At 42.9% G+C, this 18,215-nt stretch overlaps 1 protein-coding gene across 1 annotated transcript in view; it reads right to left on the bottom strand.

The window, feature by feature from the left end:
• Positions 1-7,628, bottom strand: part of LOC125896996 (beta/gamma crystallin domain-containing protein 1-like) — a 40,487-nt gene extending 32,859 nt beyond the window's left edge. Inside the window, exons 1-5 of the mRNA XM_049590006.1 lie at positions 7,452-7,628; positions 7,211-7,282; positions 5,518-6,935; positions 1,551-4,974; positions 606-785 (exon numbers count right to left, since the gene is read on the bottom strand). Coding sequence (XP_049445963.1) covers positions 606-785; positions 1,551-4,974; positions 5,518-6,935; positions 7,211-7,258 — 5,070 coding nt within the window. The 5' untranslated portion in view covers positions 7,259-7,282; positions 7,452-7,628. The remainder of the gene's footprint in view (positions 1-605; positions 786-1,550; positions 4,975-5,517; positions 6,936-7,210; positions 7,283-7,451) is intronic.
• Between the last annotated feature and the right edge of the window lie 10,587 nt (positions 7,629-18,215).

Raw genomic sequence — 18,215 nt, 5'->3', positions numbered from 1 at the left:
CACGGCATGTTCACTCAGTAAACTCTGAGTCAAATTATTCCAACAAATGGAGCAACGCCTGCGAGCTAGTTCAGGCCGTCAGCTTGAGCTGCACTGATTCATACACACACGTCATACATCACTCCCCATATGTCATCTACAAAACACACCCTCCCACTCGACATATATGGACAACAACGACAAAAACCTATCATGAATTGCTATTGATTGAGTATTTACTTGGGTTTAATTGCAGCTGTCCCTTTAATTAGTGCCAAATTACAAGGAAGTTATTTGGAAATTTCAAACAAAGCATTACACACATCATTACTAGTTTCTACCCTGAATCATCTTTCGAGACTAGCAAGGCAAAAGAACTGAGAAGCTTCCCCGCTGAAGACGACACCAAAGTGCAAATAGTGTTAAAATAAACAGGTGGATTTTCCATAAAGAGCGTAGGTAAAGCAGCTCCGAGGGAAATGAAGGGTATAAATAGTTTCTAGGTCACCTCTTGGTTCAGTGAGCTGTCTAAGCTCATACATGTACTTAAAAAAAAGATGTGTAGCTTCAATCTGTGATACTAAACTATTAGGTATCCTTTGATAGTATGTATGCAGCACACTTACAGTTTTTCTAAGTATTCCCTGTGGCTGAGCCAGAGGCTGCTTGAGCTCAGGGACTGCAGGGTGTGTGATCGGAGTAATATCAGGAAAAGATGGAGGCACGGCATCAGGAAGCACCGGAGCTGGTTTCACAGCCAGGTCTTCTTCACCTCCAGAGACGGGAGTTATCATTTTTCCATTAACCTGATAAATAAGTGGAAAATAAACAGATATGTGTGAAAGTTGTTCCTTGGGCTTCTCTGCTAGTAAAAATTTACAGAAATGATGTTTGTTGTTAGAGAGTGCTTCAAGTAGGCTGACGCTGAAGTTAGTGTGGTTCCCTTGTCAAAAATCCAACAGGATTTTTCCATTTGATTTTGGATTATTGCAGAAAATAAGCTCTGTGGACACCATGGGAAGCTAACACTAAGCTATAAACAAACTAAACTATGGTCGTATGACTTCATGTTGCCACGACAACAAGGCTATAAAGCCGTGTTCAGTGTAGTCTAGATTAGCTTCCTGTTAGCAACTGCCTTTTTTAAGACCCATAAAAGCTTCAAAATTCGTAACTGGGTTATTCACTGATGCATTTTATGTCTTATAACCAAACAGGAAAGTCTCTTATGCTTGTGTTAACCACAGACTTTATTTCAGGCATCTAAAAAAACCCATTCAAAAAAGCCATTGACTTTAAAACAAGGGAACTGGGAATGCTAAAATGCTAACTCATTTCCTGGTTGCTGGACTCATTCCTGCAGCACTTTATTTAGAGACGTGTTAAAACAGAGCGCTTGGTTCTAAAAGTATTTCCTGTCACGAGATGATTAATACGTTCTGATTGATGGTGTTATTGGTCAATAACTGAAGTTCAGCTTGTGCTAGCAGGATGTATGTTGTCTGTGAGACCTCATCTTTAACATTCACATCATTTTTACTTGTTGAAAACAACACACAGAAGAAACTAACCTCTGTTTTGACTTGCTCCTGTCCTTGTGTGCTCTGCACTGGCTTTGCTGGATCTCGGGGGAGGTACTTCTCTAAATAGTCCGGCAGCTTGATGTCGTTAAAGGAGGGAAGTGGAGGGCCTGAGTCACTGACCACAGCCTCCGCAGCCTGGGCTTCCTCTCTGTTGCCAAGGGCCTGTGTGTTTTTGTGTGGAGCTGTGGCAGTCGGGCTTGACAGCGGGGGGCTTTGCCGAGGGGTATCACTGGGGGACACATCCCCGGAGCTGGTGCCTTCCGCCTGGACTCCATTCCTCTTCCCTCTGAAGATGGAGGAAGTGAGGCTGCTGAGGACGCAGCTCCCCTCCAAGCGAGACTTCACTCTGACCTGTTCGTCTTTCTCCTCCTCCTTCTTTTCACCTTCCTCATCCTTGGCGGGGCTCTTGTCCCTGAGGCGAGAGTGAGTGTCCAGGCTGCTGAGCAGCAGGCTCCTGTCTGCCAAGCTCGCCCTGGCAGGCTTCAGGCTTGATTTTGTCTCCTTGTTCTGGAGCATGGCTAAAAAGCTCGGGGCTGCATCCACAGTGAACTTGTTCTTCTTCCTTAAGCCAAACTTAAACTCCTCTGGGTCAAAGGTCTTCTCAATGCCGACCTCTTTGATGGCGGGCATGGCGAATGGCGGCTGAGGTGGCCGAAATTGGTTGTGTTTACGTGGCGGGAGGGAGAACGGGGCGCAGAGGTTCTTGATTCTCTCAATGAAATCGGCGTCGTCTAGCTCACTAGAAGCGTCCAAAAGATTGCTCTCACTTCCAGAAGAGGTCAGTTTGGGTGGTGGGAGTTTAAGCTTCTTCTTAGGCAGGTCTACATCCAGCCAGCTAGAGGGGGCGTCATGGTGTGTTGCGGAATCATCTTTGCTCAGTCCCCGTGGCAAATGGAGCTTCTTCATGGCTGAACGCTGCTCTGAGAACGGCTTATTGGCCTGTGGGGAAGTAAGTGCTTTCAGACTTTGCTTTTTAGTGACCGCTTCCTTTTTGACTGTGTGGAGTTGTGGAAGTGCAGAGATATCACCGTTAGCAACAGGTGAAAGTTCATTTGTTTTTGATTGGAATGTTTTCTCAGCTGTCTTCCCTACCACAGTAACTGCAGAGCTTGATGCGGCACCGTCAGAGGCGCTCTGTGCTATTTTTTTTGTGCCCTTGACTGAAATGATATCGCTTGTGCTCTCTGCATTTTTTGATTCCTCACACTGTTGGCGCCTAGCAGCTAGTTTCATCACGTCTCCTTCTCCTGAGACTATGACTTCTGAGGGCCCTGATTTGACACTTGAACTTTTTTTCCCATCATCCCACTCTGTTCCCCTGCTGCTCGCAGATTCAGAGACAGAAATAGGAGTGGGCTCTTTAACAGACGAGTCCTTCTCTGATCTATTATCAGTCTGTGCAGTTATCAGATATGGAGTGCCATCAGCGGCTTTTACAGCCACTTTCTCAGCTGCTGTAGTTGCTTTGGTAATAGACTTTGAGCTGGGGAGCTGAGCATCATTAGCTCCATGTGCACATGAGTCATCTGGTGAATTCTCCGTTTTTTCCACAGATACAGAATGAGGCTGTGGTTCTGCTGCAATCACTGCTGGCTCTGTTTCTGTTCCAGGGCTTTTTGTGGACTTTGTCTGCAGCTCAGGAGGCCCTATCCCACTCTTTGTCACACTCGCGGCCTCATTAGTGTGGCTATCGGCACAAACAGGAGTCGTCTCTGGACGTGTAGTCTTAGTCTGTCTGACACGCTGTTTTTCAGCAGGGAGGTCTGATGTAACGGCAGTGTTTTTCGAGGACTGAGCGGCCGGTTCTGCACGGTTTGCCTCTGGTTTTGTCATGACTTTAACCAGCTGTGTCTCATCTTTTCTTTCAGCGTTTTTTCTTTCATCATCTCTAGCAGTGCTCCCCTCTGTCCCTGAGATACCTCGTCTGCTGTCTGCAACCTTGGCCTCTGGGGTATTTTTATCTGAACGCGGGAGCAGCTGTGGTTTTTCTTTGTTTTTCCTCTCAGTTTTTTCACCCTCAACCTTTTCTAATTTCTCCACAATTTTATTCTCAGCCTGATTTATTAGTTCTGTGTCATTATTTGTGTTTGCCTCCCTTTCTTTTGCTTTACTTTTTGATTCAGATGGCATTTCCTTATCTAATTTGGGATGTTCAACAGGTGGCTCCATCTTCTTAGTAGGTCGTTGTACTGCAGGTGAGGCGGGGGAGGCTGAAGTTTCTTTGCTGTCCTTGGAGTCCTTTTCCATCCTCTGTGTGAATAAGAGGCTGTGTCCCCCAGCCTTCTCCTCCTTTTGAGGTAAAATAACGGGATCCTTGTCAATAGGTGTCTTTGTTCCGCTGCTACGAGCACCAGTATCGGGTTCATCTTTGCTGACAGACGGTTCAGGCAATCCCTCCTTTCTGTTGGCCAGTTTGTCAATACTCTCCTTTTTAAATGAAGAATCTAACTGTTTCTTCTGTTTGTCTAAAAGCTCCAAATCCTTCCTAAGTGCTTTCTGTTTGGTATCAGGCAGAGACTGTTTGTCTGATGTATTTCCTTGGGCTTTATCAGATGGTAATGAGACTTCCTCTGTGAGCTGTCTGGAGGCAGAAGCAGCCTCGGCTTTAATATCCACCTGTTTCTGCTTTGTTGCAGTGAGCTCTGCTTTACTTGTAGAGCAGTCTGGCTCGTTTTCACTACTCGGGCTCATGGGACTGGTTGGTTCCCTACCTTTTCGTCTTTTAGAGCGGGAGCCCGTTCTGCTCGGGCCTTTGGACTGTGGGCTAATGCTGTCAGTCAGTTCTGCATCACCTGTCCCTTTAGCTGGAACATGTGCGTCAACGCTGTCAGGCTTCATACCTTGATCAGCTGTTTTTGAGGCAACTGTGTCAGTTCTTATGGCGTCTGCTGGTTGTTCTTTAGCAATGGAAGTTTTTACCCCTACAGCCGTGGTATCTTGTTCATCTGGTTTCAAAGTTATCTCTGACTTTGCTTTTGCTTGTATTTGCACTTTAGTATCCGGTCTACCCTGACTGTCCAGTTCTGGTGACTTCATTGCAGCCACCGCAACAGACGAGGTGGATTTTTGAGATATCCCTATCAAGGCTGGCTTTTGAGGCGCCGTTTCAGACGCCTCTGCGAAGTTCTGTGCTCGCTCTTTGATCGTCATCAGCTTCTCCCTGACAGGCGAAGCAGAGCTGGACCTGGCGGGGCTGTAACGTTCAGCCGATCTTGACCTCTGCTCTGACAGAAACAAATTTTCTTTCAGCCTATCCGTGGCATTCCTGACAGGAGAGACGTCCGCGCTCCTCGGGGCTGGAAAGGTCTGCTTGTTGACCCTTGCTGTCGAGCGCTCAAAGAGGCTGATTTTATCTGCAATGCAGCCAACGCCTGGCTTAGGCTCCTCGTCAGTTTTCTTCAGTTGGTGCAGTCTGTGTAGGAGAAGAGGTTAAGGTTTGAATACAAACATACATTTGAAGTTTTGGCTCAACTGTCTCTGCATGCACTCTGTTGTCTGCCACAGAAAAAGATATTTTAATGTGTGGGCGATTTATTATCTTTAATCTGACATATTTTTTTGTCTGATCTGCTCTTTACAGTGCCAGTCTTTGAGCACAGGGCTGTACCTTGTGAATTATGACTCACACCATTGTTTCAGAGTGGATACACCTGTGACAATCCACCCATTGCATTTACCACACATTCTTTTGACAGCAATGCTAGACAAAAGCTTGACAGGTAGGTTCAAATATTTGCAAATGTTGGACAAAATAAACATTTATTCTTTACAAGACAAGACAAATTTCCCTCGAGACAAATAAAGAAATCAAGAATCCTTAAAAATGGTGTTTTAAGTGGAAGATTATTGAAGAAGCTTTATAGCTGCAGTTTATGCAATGTGATGAGTCATTGTTTCAGAAACAAATCACAAACCGTGTTTATATTTACCCAGTCACATTCAGGTGAAGACTTACCTTGCATCAGTCTCTGTTTCGGGCTTATCCTTCGCTTCATCTTTGTTATTCCTCAGCGTTGACTTAAATTCCTGGGTCTCACCCGCTGGACTTTGCTTTGGTTTCAGAGGCACATTCTTTGTAAACAGCTTCACCTCACTTCGAGAAACTTTGATACTCCTGCGTTTGGACTCTGGCGTCTCTGTCTTCCTCTCAACTTTGTAAAGGCTGTCGTCGTCCTCCATTGCTGCGCCCCCATCAACCACACACGCCAGACCGGCTGCAGTGACTGACTTTGAGTCCTGGACTCTGTCCAACTGCTTGACTGACTTGGAGCAGGAAGTCTTACTCTCCGCTCCCTCAGGTGAAGCCTGAGAGGTGGGGTGGTGCTTGGAGGAGGAGTTTGCAGACGACTCTCCCATGTGTGTCTTTGGACTTTTGCCCTGAGGACTGGTCACGGAGTTATCTGATGTAGGGATTCCCTCTGGGGCATGTTGGGTGTTGGGAGGCATTTTTTCCTGCGGGCTGTTGCCTCCATCTCCCTGAGAGTTCTTCCTGATTCTCCTCCTGGCTGCGTTTTTACGCCCCATGCTGTCGGTGTCTGTTTGTTCTACAGGTTCAGGCGATGACTGTGAGTCTTTGCGTGATTTCAGTGACACTCCCACGAGGGCACTGTAATAACTCTGCGCCCCAATAGCCGGCCTAACATTTGTCCTTTTGTTCTCTGCGCTTATTGAAATTGAGCTCAAATCAAAACTTGGGGATGACTTTGCTTTGGGGAGGACCTTTAAGTTCTTTTTTGTGATTTTAACTTCCTGTCCAGCACAGGTGTCTTGGCCACGTTGAGTCACGCTGGTCTCCTCCAGGTACACATGGAGCTTCCCGCCTGCCTGTGCCTGTGCCTGTGCTCGTCTTGGGGCCTGAGGCAGGGTGTGGGCCCGGTCAGAGTCCCACACCACTCCCTGCTCAGCAGACGAAGAGAGATGTGTCAGATGGCTGGCATTCTTTTCAGGATTCCCGCTCGCTGAAGTACCGTTGCTGCTCTCCTCCCTCTCCTTGCCCTGCCCTGCTCTCTTCTTCCTGCTCTCCGCAAACTCCTCCTTTTTTGGACCTCCCTCTGCTCTCTCAGTGCTGCTCACAGCAGAGCCGACTCTGTGGGCAGACTGCCTGGCGTCCCCCTCTTCACAGGGAAAAATGTCTTTGGGGAAAAAGAGTGGATCTGGATTGGAGCTCTGGCCCTTCTCCTCCCACTGTTGTGTCCTTGCCCGGGGTCTCACAGGCTCCTCGCTCTCTTCTTCTCTCTCTGATCTAAGAGCCTGATCACCAGTTAGTGAGGCACTATCAGTGGGACTCTTTGGACTCTTTCCCCTCCATGGAGAAAGCCAGCTCCCGATACGACCCAAGACCCCGGTGCTCTGCTGCTCCTCAGGGTCCTCAGACTAAATCAAAGCAGAGAAGAACTCACATAAACATCTGCACACACACGCAGCAGCAGTTAATCGACATGCATATCTCAAATGAATATGCTTTTAATGAGCTGACACGTGGTAGTGCAAACATCATAACTTGCCACTGAACAAAGGAAGGGAGTGCAGGCTTGGGATCTAAAGTAAATATAAGTAGAGGTTTGTTCACAGACACTTTTTTTTAGTATGGCCATGCATCTCTCAGCATTGCAAATACATGCAGGAGTGCTTAGAACCTGTAAGCTTACCGTAGAAAATACCAAATCATTCAGATTCTTTATGTAGGATGTGAACATGATTTTTGTTTAGAACAAAAACTCCTAAAGAGCATAAAACAAAAACAAAATCATTCCACCAGGATAAACAATAGCAGTGTAAAAAAACAAGCAGAAAATCATCACAAAAAAAGATACTCTGCCGCAGCACAGTGACAGATCCATCCTTGGCTGTAACTTATTCCTTCTGGTAGTAGTTTCAAAGTCAACTCACCCTTAATTAGACATAGAAGAAAACTTTCCAACTTTCCCCCTCCAAAAGATGTGTGTACAGAAAAGGATCTGCACTGAAATAAGTGTCTAACACATGAACACGTTGTGTATAGTCCTCCTCGCATCCAGTAAAGCATCCACAACTGGGCAGACTGTGGCATCGGAGAAGTGTGAGTGTGTGCCGTGGAAGTTCTGCCCCTCCAGCGCACGCAACCCGGTGGTAAAACGGTGCGTTCACGTGCTCCTCGGAAATTTCTGACACTGGTGTCACTATGAAGCCGGTGTGCCAACAAGTGGTCGGCCACCTGACCGCAGTTTCACTATGCTGGTGTGTGTTTGCTGGCTGAACTCAGGTTTAATTGTGTGACTGGCTGCTTGTTGATGATAATTTAAAAAGAAAAACAAATATTTAAAATTTTTTTACCTACTTAAATATTAACAACTCCCAACTACTCCCATTGCAATTACTGTAATTCTTTAAGCAGCTCAGTAGGGGAGACTGGGAGCAGCTGTAACAATTTTTTTAGTTTTGATATAATTTCTCAAAACCCTCTTGAACTATCTGGATACAGTTTTTATGTAGGTAACTTATATCTTTCTTCTACTTGTTATTAACAGTCATCAAATGTTTTACAAGTAATGTTCGGGTGCTTTCAGACCTAGAGTTGTCTTGCTTTGGTCCGAATCAGGGACGAATTTTGTCACAAACTTGCATTGTTTGATTGGTCAGAATTTCCAGTTGGGAAAAATCCAGGAAGTAAACAAAACATTGAAGAAGAGTACACTTGCAGGATAAATGTGACACTTTCTAATGTCACAATGGAGGGACAACTACGCAGGTTGATTTTAGCGCTGCTCATCGTGGACTATATTGCTGTCATTGTTCATTTTAGTCAAACCATACAGTTTGAAAACGAGGCGTGGCTCCAACTAGAAAACAATGTTTTGATGCATTGGATGTGCTGAATGTGCATATTAAGGCAGTACAGGAGGAGGTGCACATTAATAATCCTCCAGGACTGCAACATGCTCATGTTTAACCCAAACAATGTGTCATGTGACTGCAGTTGGTTCACATTGAGCGACTGAGACCTCTTCAAGAAGGTCTCGGTCTGGAGTGCGATTGTTGTGTTCAAACAAACTTGAGTTCAAGTGAACCGAACCAAACAGGGCAGGTGTGAAAGCACTGTTAGAGTCACAATATTGATTGAAACACTAGAAGTCACCTGACGTCTTGACCACACACAAAAACCAAAAACAGTTCTACTGAATGCTTCAGAAATATAAGTAGCCTATATTTACTCAACTCTTTGTACTTTTTCTGCTCCACTACATCTCAGAGGCAAATCTTATTCCTACTCCATTATATTTGACCAACAGCTTTAGTTACTCATCAGATTGCAATTTTACCCCCACCCTTCCTGTCCAGTGGAAACCATGTATCTCCAAATTTGGTGGGACTGAATGTGATTGTTTCTGATGAACTGTGGGAGTAAGAGTTTTTCTTTTGATAGACTATTTTTTGGCTTCATGGGACAGTTTAAGCCTGAAAGGGGGAGAGAGAGGGGATGACATGCAGCAATTGAAACCAAGGCCACCAGAGCAAGGACACAGCCTTTGTAAGTGGGACACCTGCTCTACCCACTGAGCTACTGTGCGCCCCAGATCAAATATTTTTCAGAGCAGCACTGTTAATCTTTAAAGTTTGAATCTTTAAGTTACATTTTGCTGCTAATACTTAACTTACTCAAAGTTTACATAAGGTTTGAATTTTGTTAGAACTTTCAATATTTCTGAAGCATTTTGTAGAAGTACATATATTTTTGTTTTTTGTGTGGGGTCACAAGGTCATGCGTAATTTTGATGTATTACCTGTTCTCCTGTGTTGAATATTCTAAATGGGAATGAGTGGAAAATGTGTTTTCTGTTGACTGGTGTCATTTTTGTCATTACACCACGCTCAGATGTTGTGTTTCACATTTTTGGAGTAAAAATGCTTAATGGAACAAGTGGGCTGTAATGGAGGTGTTTGGCACACATCATAAAGCCATCTCAAAAAAAAAAGCCATTGGAAAATATAAGAAAGTATACTCACTTCCTCCTTGGTGACCCATTCACCTAGTGGTACACCCACCTCATCGACTACCACTACACCACTGGCTACTATCCCTACATATTTACTAATGTGTACCTCAGTGCCTACACATACTAATTTGATGTACTGGATTTGTTGTTTTGCTTTTAGCAGCACAGACAGCTTCACTCCATCACAGCAGGAGAGTGAAGAACAAGTACAGGCTTACTTGTTCAGTTACAATCATTACATCATTACTTAATTTATTAAATCATAAAATAGTGACAATGGGATTAATACTTCTATTGCCAGAGAAAGCTACACAGTGATGTGGAGGGACATCTGAATGTTGACACATCGCAGCTTTGCACCTCAAGTATTAAAGTATCACTCAGCTGTCAAATATGGGAGACACTCGCTACATCTCTGACTGAGTGCAGATTTGATCCTGTACCAACAACCAAGCAGGTTAATAAAGTACAGACATTTGCAACCCTTATTTTAGGTCGCTGACATCTTGGAAATATGCAAATTAGGGGTCCAGATGCATCCAATCATGAAAATAAGCATGTGTTTATGATGGTCAAAAAGCATCAAATAGACACCGAGCTTGCATTTGGAGCTCATTTGCCTCACAAGTTATAGTCGGAACAGTTTTCAGGTGGCGGCCATATTGGTCGGTGTAGATTTTGGGGTGGAATGGGCCGATGTCCTTCTCAGTCTTTAGAAGAACTGAAGCATTTGTCACCCCCAGTAAAACTTTTGACATGACTTTCAGCTCGCACTCTTCAATCAGATACGTTACATTTGTTGCCTATCCCTTGTAATCGCCTTAAGACACGTGGTGATGTAGCTTTTGCCACCGTACCACCATACCGCACCTAAATTTTGGAATGCTCTGCCTGCTATCTTACAATCTGCTGACTCTACGGTTTCTTTTCAAAGCCAGCTAAAGACACACCTGTTTAGACAGGTGTTTGGGTAACTTGTTTGTACCAGAGCTGTACATGTTCAAACTTCGTGTATTGTTGTTGTGTAGTGTGAACTCCTCTTATTTCTTGTGTGTGTGCAAATAGTTTCGCAAGTTGTGCACTTTTCGCATCATAGCTCACATAGTCACTTTGTCACTATTTCTTTCTTGTTGTATATTGCCCTTGTGAAGCACTTTGTCACCTATGACTGCGAAAAGTGCTATATAAATCAATTTTAATTAGTTATTTGCTAATTTACAGCATGAATTGATGCAGAAAAGGTACAAATTGGTGCATAAAAATTCACCAGAATGCAGGACACTAAGTATTTGATGCTCAAAAATGTGGCGGTGGACTCCTAAACCCACCTGTTTCATGTGTGTCCCCCTAAATGTTGAAATAAAATCTACTTCCTTGAGCATAAGAAGCCACAAAGTGCTCCAAAATATACCCATAATGCCTAATAATGATCAAATAGGCCACATAACCAGGTTTGAACATTACAGTTTGAAATTAGCTGCAAAGACTCGACTGAGACTGAGGCACCTGGTCTAGGTCCTTCAAAATTCCTACACTTACTGTAGCACTTGAAGGCACCAGGGGGCCGTGTCCAAACAAACTTTTCCAGGGGAAATGACGCACTGACTGTGTGGGTTTTCAGAGCCTGTTGAATTCAGTTTTTGGCTTCACAAACCTGTGTGCCCTTGTTTCAGTTGGCGGGCAGCTCAAGTCAGTCTTTCCATGCTGCTTAGACAGGGAATTTAACCCTTTAGCGACCATTTTCTGTCAGTAAATAGCCATTATTTCTATTTTTATTTTTAATTTACAAGTAGAAGGAATAGTGACATGACAAAAGTTTAATTAAGTCCTTCTTTTTTTCATGTTTTAATGTGTCACACAACCCACAGATGGCTTAAGGTGTGGGAGTGGTGCAGGTAATTATCACTTTAAAAAAAATCCTATACCTGCCTATTACTTTAGACATTCAACGGTTTACCCTACATTATTACGGGTTATTAACACTTATTTTGTCCTAATGTTTGAAAGTGTACCCTCACATGAAAGAAAACTGTCACACATATATAATTTCGCTGACTAACCTTATTTGAAAAGCTCTTTTTTGACAGCCCACGCAGTCCTGATGGAGGTCTAACAGGTTTCTACACAAACTGTAGCTCCATTTAAACAAAACAAACAGTGGCCCATGAGCCAAGAGCCCCCGACTTAAATCTTTCTGACTCAAGCACGTCACCAGAGACACAAAGATGCACACATCTTACCATAATCAGAGTTTCTCCTGCTCCTTGTCAGATGCAGCCTGCTGCAAAAAGCCCTCATAAAGAAAGAAGCCTTTCAGTGCGCCGTCGCCTCAGTGAGGTAACCTGTCCCTCCTCACACACACTCACACACACACACATGCACACACCAGGGGAGCCTGCGCCGCACTGCCCTAATTAATATTTAGTGCGGTTTTAAAAATGAGAAAAGATCAAGGCTTACTCCGCTACAAAGATGTCATTGTGAATGCAGCTTTAGATGCGTTATACTTTTTGTTCCATGGCATGGTGACTGAGGTTCATGTGGAATCTGCCCGGGCCAGGTAACACACCCTGAGGCTCTCCGCACAGTGACACAGCAAGGCAGCAGGGGCGGTGTGTTGTGCAACTCACAAACAAAGAGACAACTGTGGTTGCAGGATATTCCCACATAGGCTGGACTCACTTTAATGTCTTAAATAAAAGCTCCACATATTTTTTGTATCAAATTATTTTAACATAATAATGAAACTTTTGCATTCTAATTTTGACCTTCCCTCATGACCTCTATCTGACCCAAGATCCCACTGTTAAAAGCACAGGTAAAGTCTGTTCTCACATACTTACATACACAAATATGCACGTCGAGCACACCTCTGACGTGCACCACATTCACAAACACATGCAAATACATTCCCTCTGCTTTCTCTCTGTCTTCCCCATGACTTATTAATGTGCTACAGAAGTTGAAACCTGTCTCATTATCCACCTTATAAAAAATTTACACATGCGTTTTTTTTCTCCCTCAGTGCAAACCACAGGAGGAATAAACGAAATGTTGATAATTCACACACATGTATCCCCGCTGATGTTTGATCAGATGTATAATTTTTTACTTTAAGTGAAAGAAAATTGCTCTGTTTTTATCTGTTTAGATTTTATGCACTATAACAAGTGCCGGCACGCTCCCCTGTGCCAGTGTTTGGAGGCAACATGTGAAAATGATGCCGTTCGCCACAATTATCACTCAGAGGAGTGGAAGTCTAGTTATTCAGGTTTGGAGCTAATGAAACAGGCACTTGCTGACAAAAATACAGGCATGCCAAAAAATAACAACAAAGAAAACAGTGGGAAAAAAGGCATCATTCATGTCTCCTCACCTCCGCTGACTCCAGTAATTGACCTGGATAAGCACCAGAGCTTACACTGACAATGCAAATGTATGAGGGTGAGTCACACATCCTACTTTACTGAACAACTTTTATTGACTCCAGCTATAATATGCAATGTAATAAGAGTTTTGGTTCAGAGCACCGGTTCATACGAGGATGAGTTTTGCAGCATGTGCCAAGAATTGCTTTCAGCACGGCCCTTTTGTGCATTCATACAGTTACAGCTGCTCACTGCGAGCGGTCTGCTTTTGTCACAGCTCCACCGGAGGCGTGTGTAAACAGCTGCTTTGTTGTCGCTGAAGGGGAGAGAAAGAGTTACTCATGCTCTGTATCCACCCAAATTGGCGAGAGATATGAATCGGCTGGCTGCTGGGCCCAAAGTGTCAGTCAGTCAGAAGTTGGAATAAAAGTTCACTTTTAGGTTTTACGGCACCACAGGAAGTTCTCTTGAGTGCAGCCTCTATTTAGATTGGTGTGAGATTGTCTCAGAAACATCTGGCAATTTTTCTTTTGTAGACTTTTCAAACAGGATTGTGACTGATGTGAGTCAGGTTTGTGCTTTAGAGCTGCCCAGTTTATAATAAATATTTATTTATTTTATTTATTTAACTGTTTTTTTTTTTTAACCAGGAAGTCCCACTGAAATTGAAAATCTCCTTTACAAGAGAGACCTGGCCGAGGTAGCAGCCAATCAGGACACATTTAAATGCAACAAATACAACATATAGAACGAAATCCACAATAAGACAACAAGTCAAACATTAGCCCCTTTTCCACACCAGGAACTTTTATCATTTACCCAGGATTTTGAAAAACCTCAGCACGTTTCCACTGAAATTACCTGGGGAAAAAACTTTCCCTCAACCACAAACTTTCCCTCAACCCCAAACTTTCCGTGAAAAAAAGTACCCAGTAGTGGGGTAGGACTTTTCAGATTCTCAGGAATTCTTGAGGGGCAGGGCGGTGTGCTGAAGAACGCTGATTGGTGGAACACACACTCATTTCTCACATCATTTCTACAAGCTTCACTTGGTTTGCGTTTGGAGCAAAAGAAGAGAAGCTACGAGAAGTGGACGGACGACGAGGTCCAGGCTCTTTAGAGCATATTTGCAGAGGATGAAATTCAGCTGGACTTCGAGTCGGCCACTCGAAACGACGGAGTCTATGGAAGACAAGCCGACAAGCTGGTGGAGCTAAATATAGGGCACACGCCGAATCATCTACGTCATCAGCCTGATTTGAATACATTTTCCGGAACTTTGAGGTGCGGTGGAAACGCAAACCACACAGATTACCAGGAATTCTTTTACCCAGGTAAATAAATTCCTGGAAATAAAAGTTCCTGTAAATGTTGATGGAAAAGGAGCTATAGTGGCCTCTCAAGAAAAACACGCACATGTCTCTATCACCACCACTTAATGATGCCTTAAATTCATCAATGGCTGTAAAGTATGCTATTAAGATTTTTTATCAGTCCAGACGGCACTTCAAACTAATGGACCCTACAGTTGCTGCACTAGTGGCAAAGCATCTAATGTTCCTTCCATCTACAATAAATGCAACATTTGATACATAGTCAAATAATGGAATCACCTCACTATGTGATCTCTATATTTATGGCACTTATGCCTCCTTTGACCAGCTAGTTAAAAAATTTGACATCCCCAAGCACACTTTTACAGATTCTTGCAGCTCTGAAGTTTTGTGGCTTCTAATTTTGGGTGTTTCCTGTCCTGCCCTCACCCATCCCTCTTAGATTCTGTTTTTCAATGTAACATAGTTATAACAGTCCATAAGTCAAATCTACAAATTACTCAATGCTCATAATAGTGCAGCCTTGGACTCCTTAAAGCAGAGATGGGAGGAGGATATTGGAGAACAGATATCAGACAAGGTGTGGCACAAAGGTATTCAAAACATTTATTCATCTTCTATTTGTCTGAGACACACTGTTGTTCAGTTTAAGTTTGTACACTGACTCCACCAACTCCAGCCCAAACATTGTCTCTTCTTCTTCTATCTGCTCACTTCTGGCCAGAAGGCTCATCCTAAATGAAAAGACTCTTTCCTCAGACATATGGACATTGGATTGAGGATGTTATGTGTCATTTACAATTGGAGAAAATCTATTGTTTTATCAAAGGATCAACTGCACTCTTCTTTGCTACCTGGAAACCATTTTTAATTTTTGTAGCAAATATGGAAGCTAAATAATTGTCATGAAACATGCTATACTCCCCCACTTATGTCACAGAAGTTAATTAATTGTCATCATATTTTTTTCTTTTTTAATTGTTTTATATGTATATATATATATATATCTTACATGATTTTTCATTTATTTATTAATCTATCTATTTTTTCATTGTTGTCTTTTGGATTTCCTTTTGCTGGTCTGTCTTTTTCTGTTGGTTCTTGGGTTGGTGGGTGGATGCTTTGTGCATCTTATTGAATTATCAATAAAAAAAAACCTTGTTTGAAAATAATTAATTTTAGATCCTTTTTCAGATTGTTCCATGTCCAAGGTGCAGAGTAGAAAATGTTCCCCAGATCTGTTAAAACCAGAGGGTACCAGAGCATAGCTGGTAACTACCAGAGCTGACACACAGCAGGGAGCACAGGTAGGCTGGAAGTTGGCCCAGTATTGCTTTATAGATAGAAATATACCAGAGCTGTTGTCTGCGAGGGGTCAATGACGTCCAACCCACCAATCATAAAGAATGCAGTGATGAGTAAGGGACTTTGCATTGTATTGTTTTGGATGGCCACATGTGGAAAGGTTCTGACTCAATGAAGTGTGACCACTGATTGCTCCTTCTTTCAAAGAGACATAGATACATCATGGATACTGTATAGAGAAAGAGTGACATGCCAAATATAAAAATACATTTCAATTTGTTTGATACAGACTGTCCTCTGCAGTGAAGCAATTTGGTTGGGTTTTTTATGTAATCTTCCCCTGGGCTGGCTCCCTCCTATCTGTGTCCTTATATGAGTAAAAACTGAAATCAATGTGGCCTGTGCTCTCACAATATTCCACAGATGATGGTCCCCGGGTCTGAACAAAAACAACAACAAAAAAAAAGCTTTTAAATACGCTGCCTCTTCTTCCCGGAATAATTTACAGACGGGCCGGAAATTGTCGGAGTTGATGGGGGAATTTAGAGGCAATCTTAGTCAATGTGATTGCTGCTCAGATTTTCAGTGAAATTGCTTTGGAAAATTATACATGTTCATGTGTTGTAATTGTTTTTCGTGTTGCGTTGTTGCTGGATGTTGTGCTTGCTAACCTGTGGTGTCTGTGACAGTTGTGTTTATTGTTGTAAGGATGTTGGCCAGGTCGCTACTGAAATGCAGATTTTTAATCTTAATGAGAGAGACTTTTACCGGGTTGAATAATATCAGCTCCATCCCTCAAGCCTTCAGACTGTTTAACTCCATAAGATGATTACCCTCTCACACACCACCCACTTACACTGCGCTCAGTCAATAATCCCCTTCTCACACTCTCACTCATCTCTGGTCTGAGCCTGATAGACTTGTATTAGTCTATGCAAATGTACATTTTCATATATATTATGTGCACCAGCACTTTTGCTGCTGATGTATAGATATATCCATGTTATTCAGAGAGTCAAATGCAATGAAATGTCATTCTTATGTGCACTGTTGATTGCATGGATTTGAATTTGAATGACAATAAGTCTATCTATCTATCTATCTATCTATCTATCTATCTATCTATCTATCTATCTATCTATTGAGCTGGCAAACATGAGGAGTCATAAGTGGATTTTCAGAAAAGAGGGTTTTTATTTACTATTAGGCAAACCATATATAATTTAATATAATTTTTTTTTAAATAAAGTTTTTAAAAACTGAAACACAAAGGGAAAAATATACAATGGCTGATCAGACCATTTTTGAAACAAAGGGGTAACACAAAGACAACACTGCCAACATAAATACAAACAAAACAAAACACGACAATTCCTCCATCACTATGAATATATCAGTAATTAACCAAAACAAATGCACCACCAAACTAACCTACTCTGAAGAAGTAAACAAAGTCTCTACACTACAAAATCCCCTTCCCCCCTTGATGTGGAGGGCACTTGGTACATCCTGATTGGCCACTTCCTGTAATTAACAGCTCTGATTTAGGTGGTGCATGTTTTTCTCCAGCCTGCCAAGACGTCCCTGCAGCAGCAGCAGCAGCAGCAGCAGCAACCAGCCATGACATCGTCAGCACTGGTAACCCAAAGACATTACTCAAGAGACACTTATTTACAAACTTTATTTTAGGGGGATGTATGAATTTAAGACTTGAATACAAAAAAAGAAAGACACAAAACAAGGCTGATGGCATAAACTAAGTTACAGTAAGTAATTTCGGGCATAACACTAGACAGAGCAAGGACTACACACACAAAAAAGAAAACAGGGACCATATCTTATAACAATAGGAAATGACCAACGTCCGTGTGTATTTTCTTGGCTGTCTTGATAGAGGTCAAAGGGTACAGATAACCCCGGCCCAAGGCTAAGGAAGGAGGGGAGGCCCATGAAGAGGTCTATAGTTAACCCTTAGATGGGATCAAGTACATCAATTTACCCACTGACTTAAATCCTTGACAGTACAAGTTATATGTATTTACATAATAAATACATTTAGTTGGATAATTACACACATTTCAACGTGCCATCTGATACTCCCACCCCCCGCAGGTATTGTGAAATGGTGCAGTCCATCTGCAGAGCTCACAGGTGCTGCTAATTTAAACACATGTGAGGCAGACTGCAGCCTGATTAGTGAAGTCACAATGTCTCACCTAAAATCAAGAGCTCCTAAAGGAGCAGTTGGTACAGAGAGAAAAGGGAAAATAAAAGGAGCAGAGAGGCAACAGCCAGATGTCTGGCAAAGAAATGAAAAGAGGCAACAGGTGTGACAGGCAGAGCTGAAGGTGAGAAGTGAGGCAGAGTAATTTGTAGTAAATACTACCTGCTGTATCAGGCTCAGTTTGAAAGCGACAGCCTCTATTTCCAAACGGATAGAAACTAATGTAGTGCCAGCAATACTTAAAATCACAACAGCTGTATGATTTTTTGGTTTGTTGATGTATGTACTTCAGGGTCAAACTCAGGGGACTCACAGGCACTCGTGGCCCGACCGGCTGCCACAACAATGAACAGATAAGTCATTGTCTGCCCAGGACGCTAGTACTCCACTGTATCTTTACATAGCAAATAGTTGTTAAGATAAGATCAGATAATCCTTTATTATCCCAC

Source organism: Epinephelus fuscoguttatus, linkage group LG11, assembly GCF_011397635.1.
Source record: "Epinephelus fuscoguttatus linkage group LG11, E.fuscoguttatus.final_Chr_v1".
Taxonomy (NCBI): Eukaryota; Metazoa; Chordata; class Actinopteri; order Perciformes; family Serranidae; genus Epinephelus; species Epinephelus fuscoguttatus.
The sequence above is the reverse complement of the archived record's forward strand: the minus strand, read 5'-3'. Positions and strand labels throughout refer to the sequence as shown.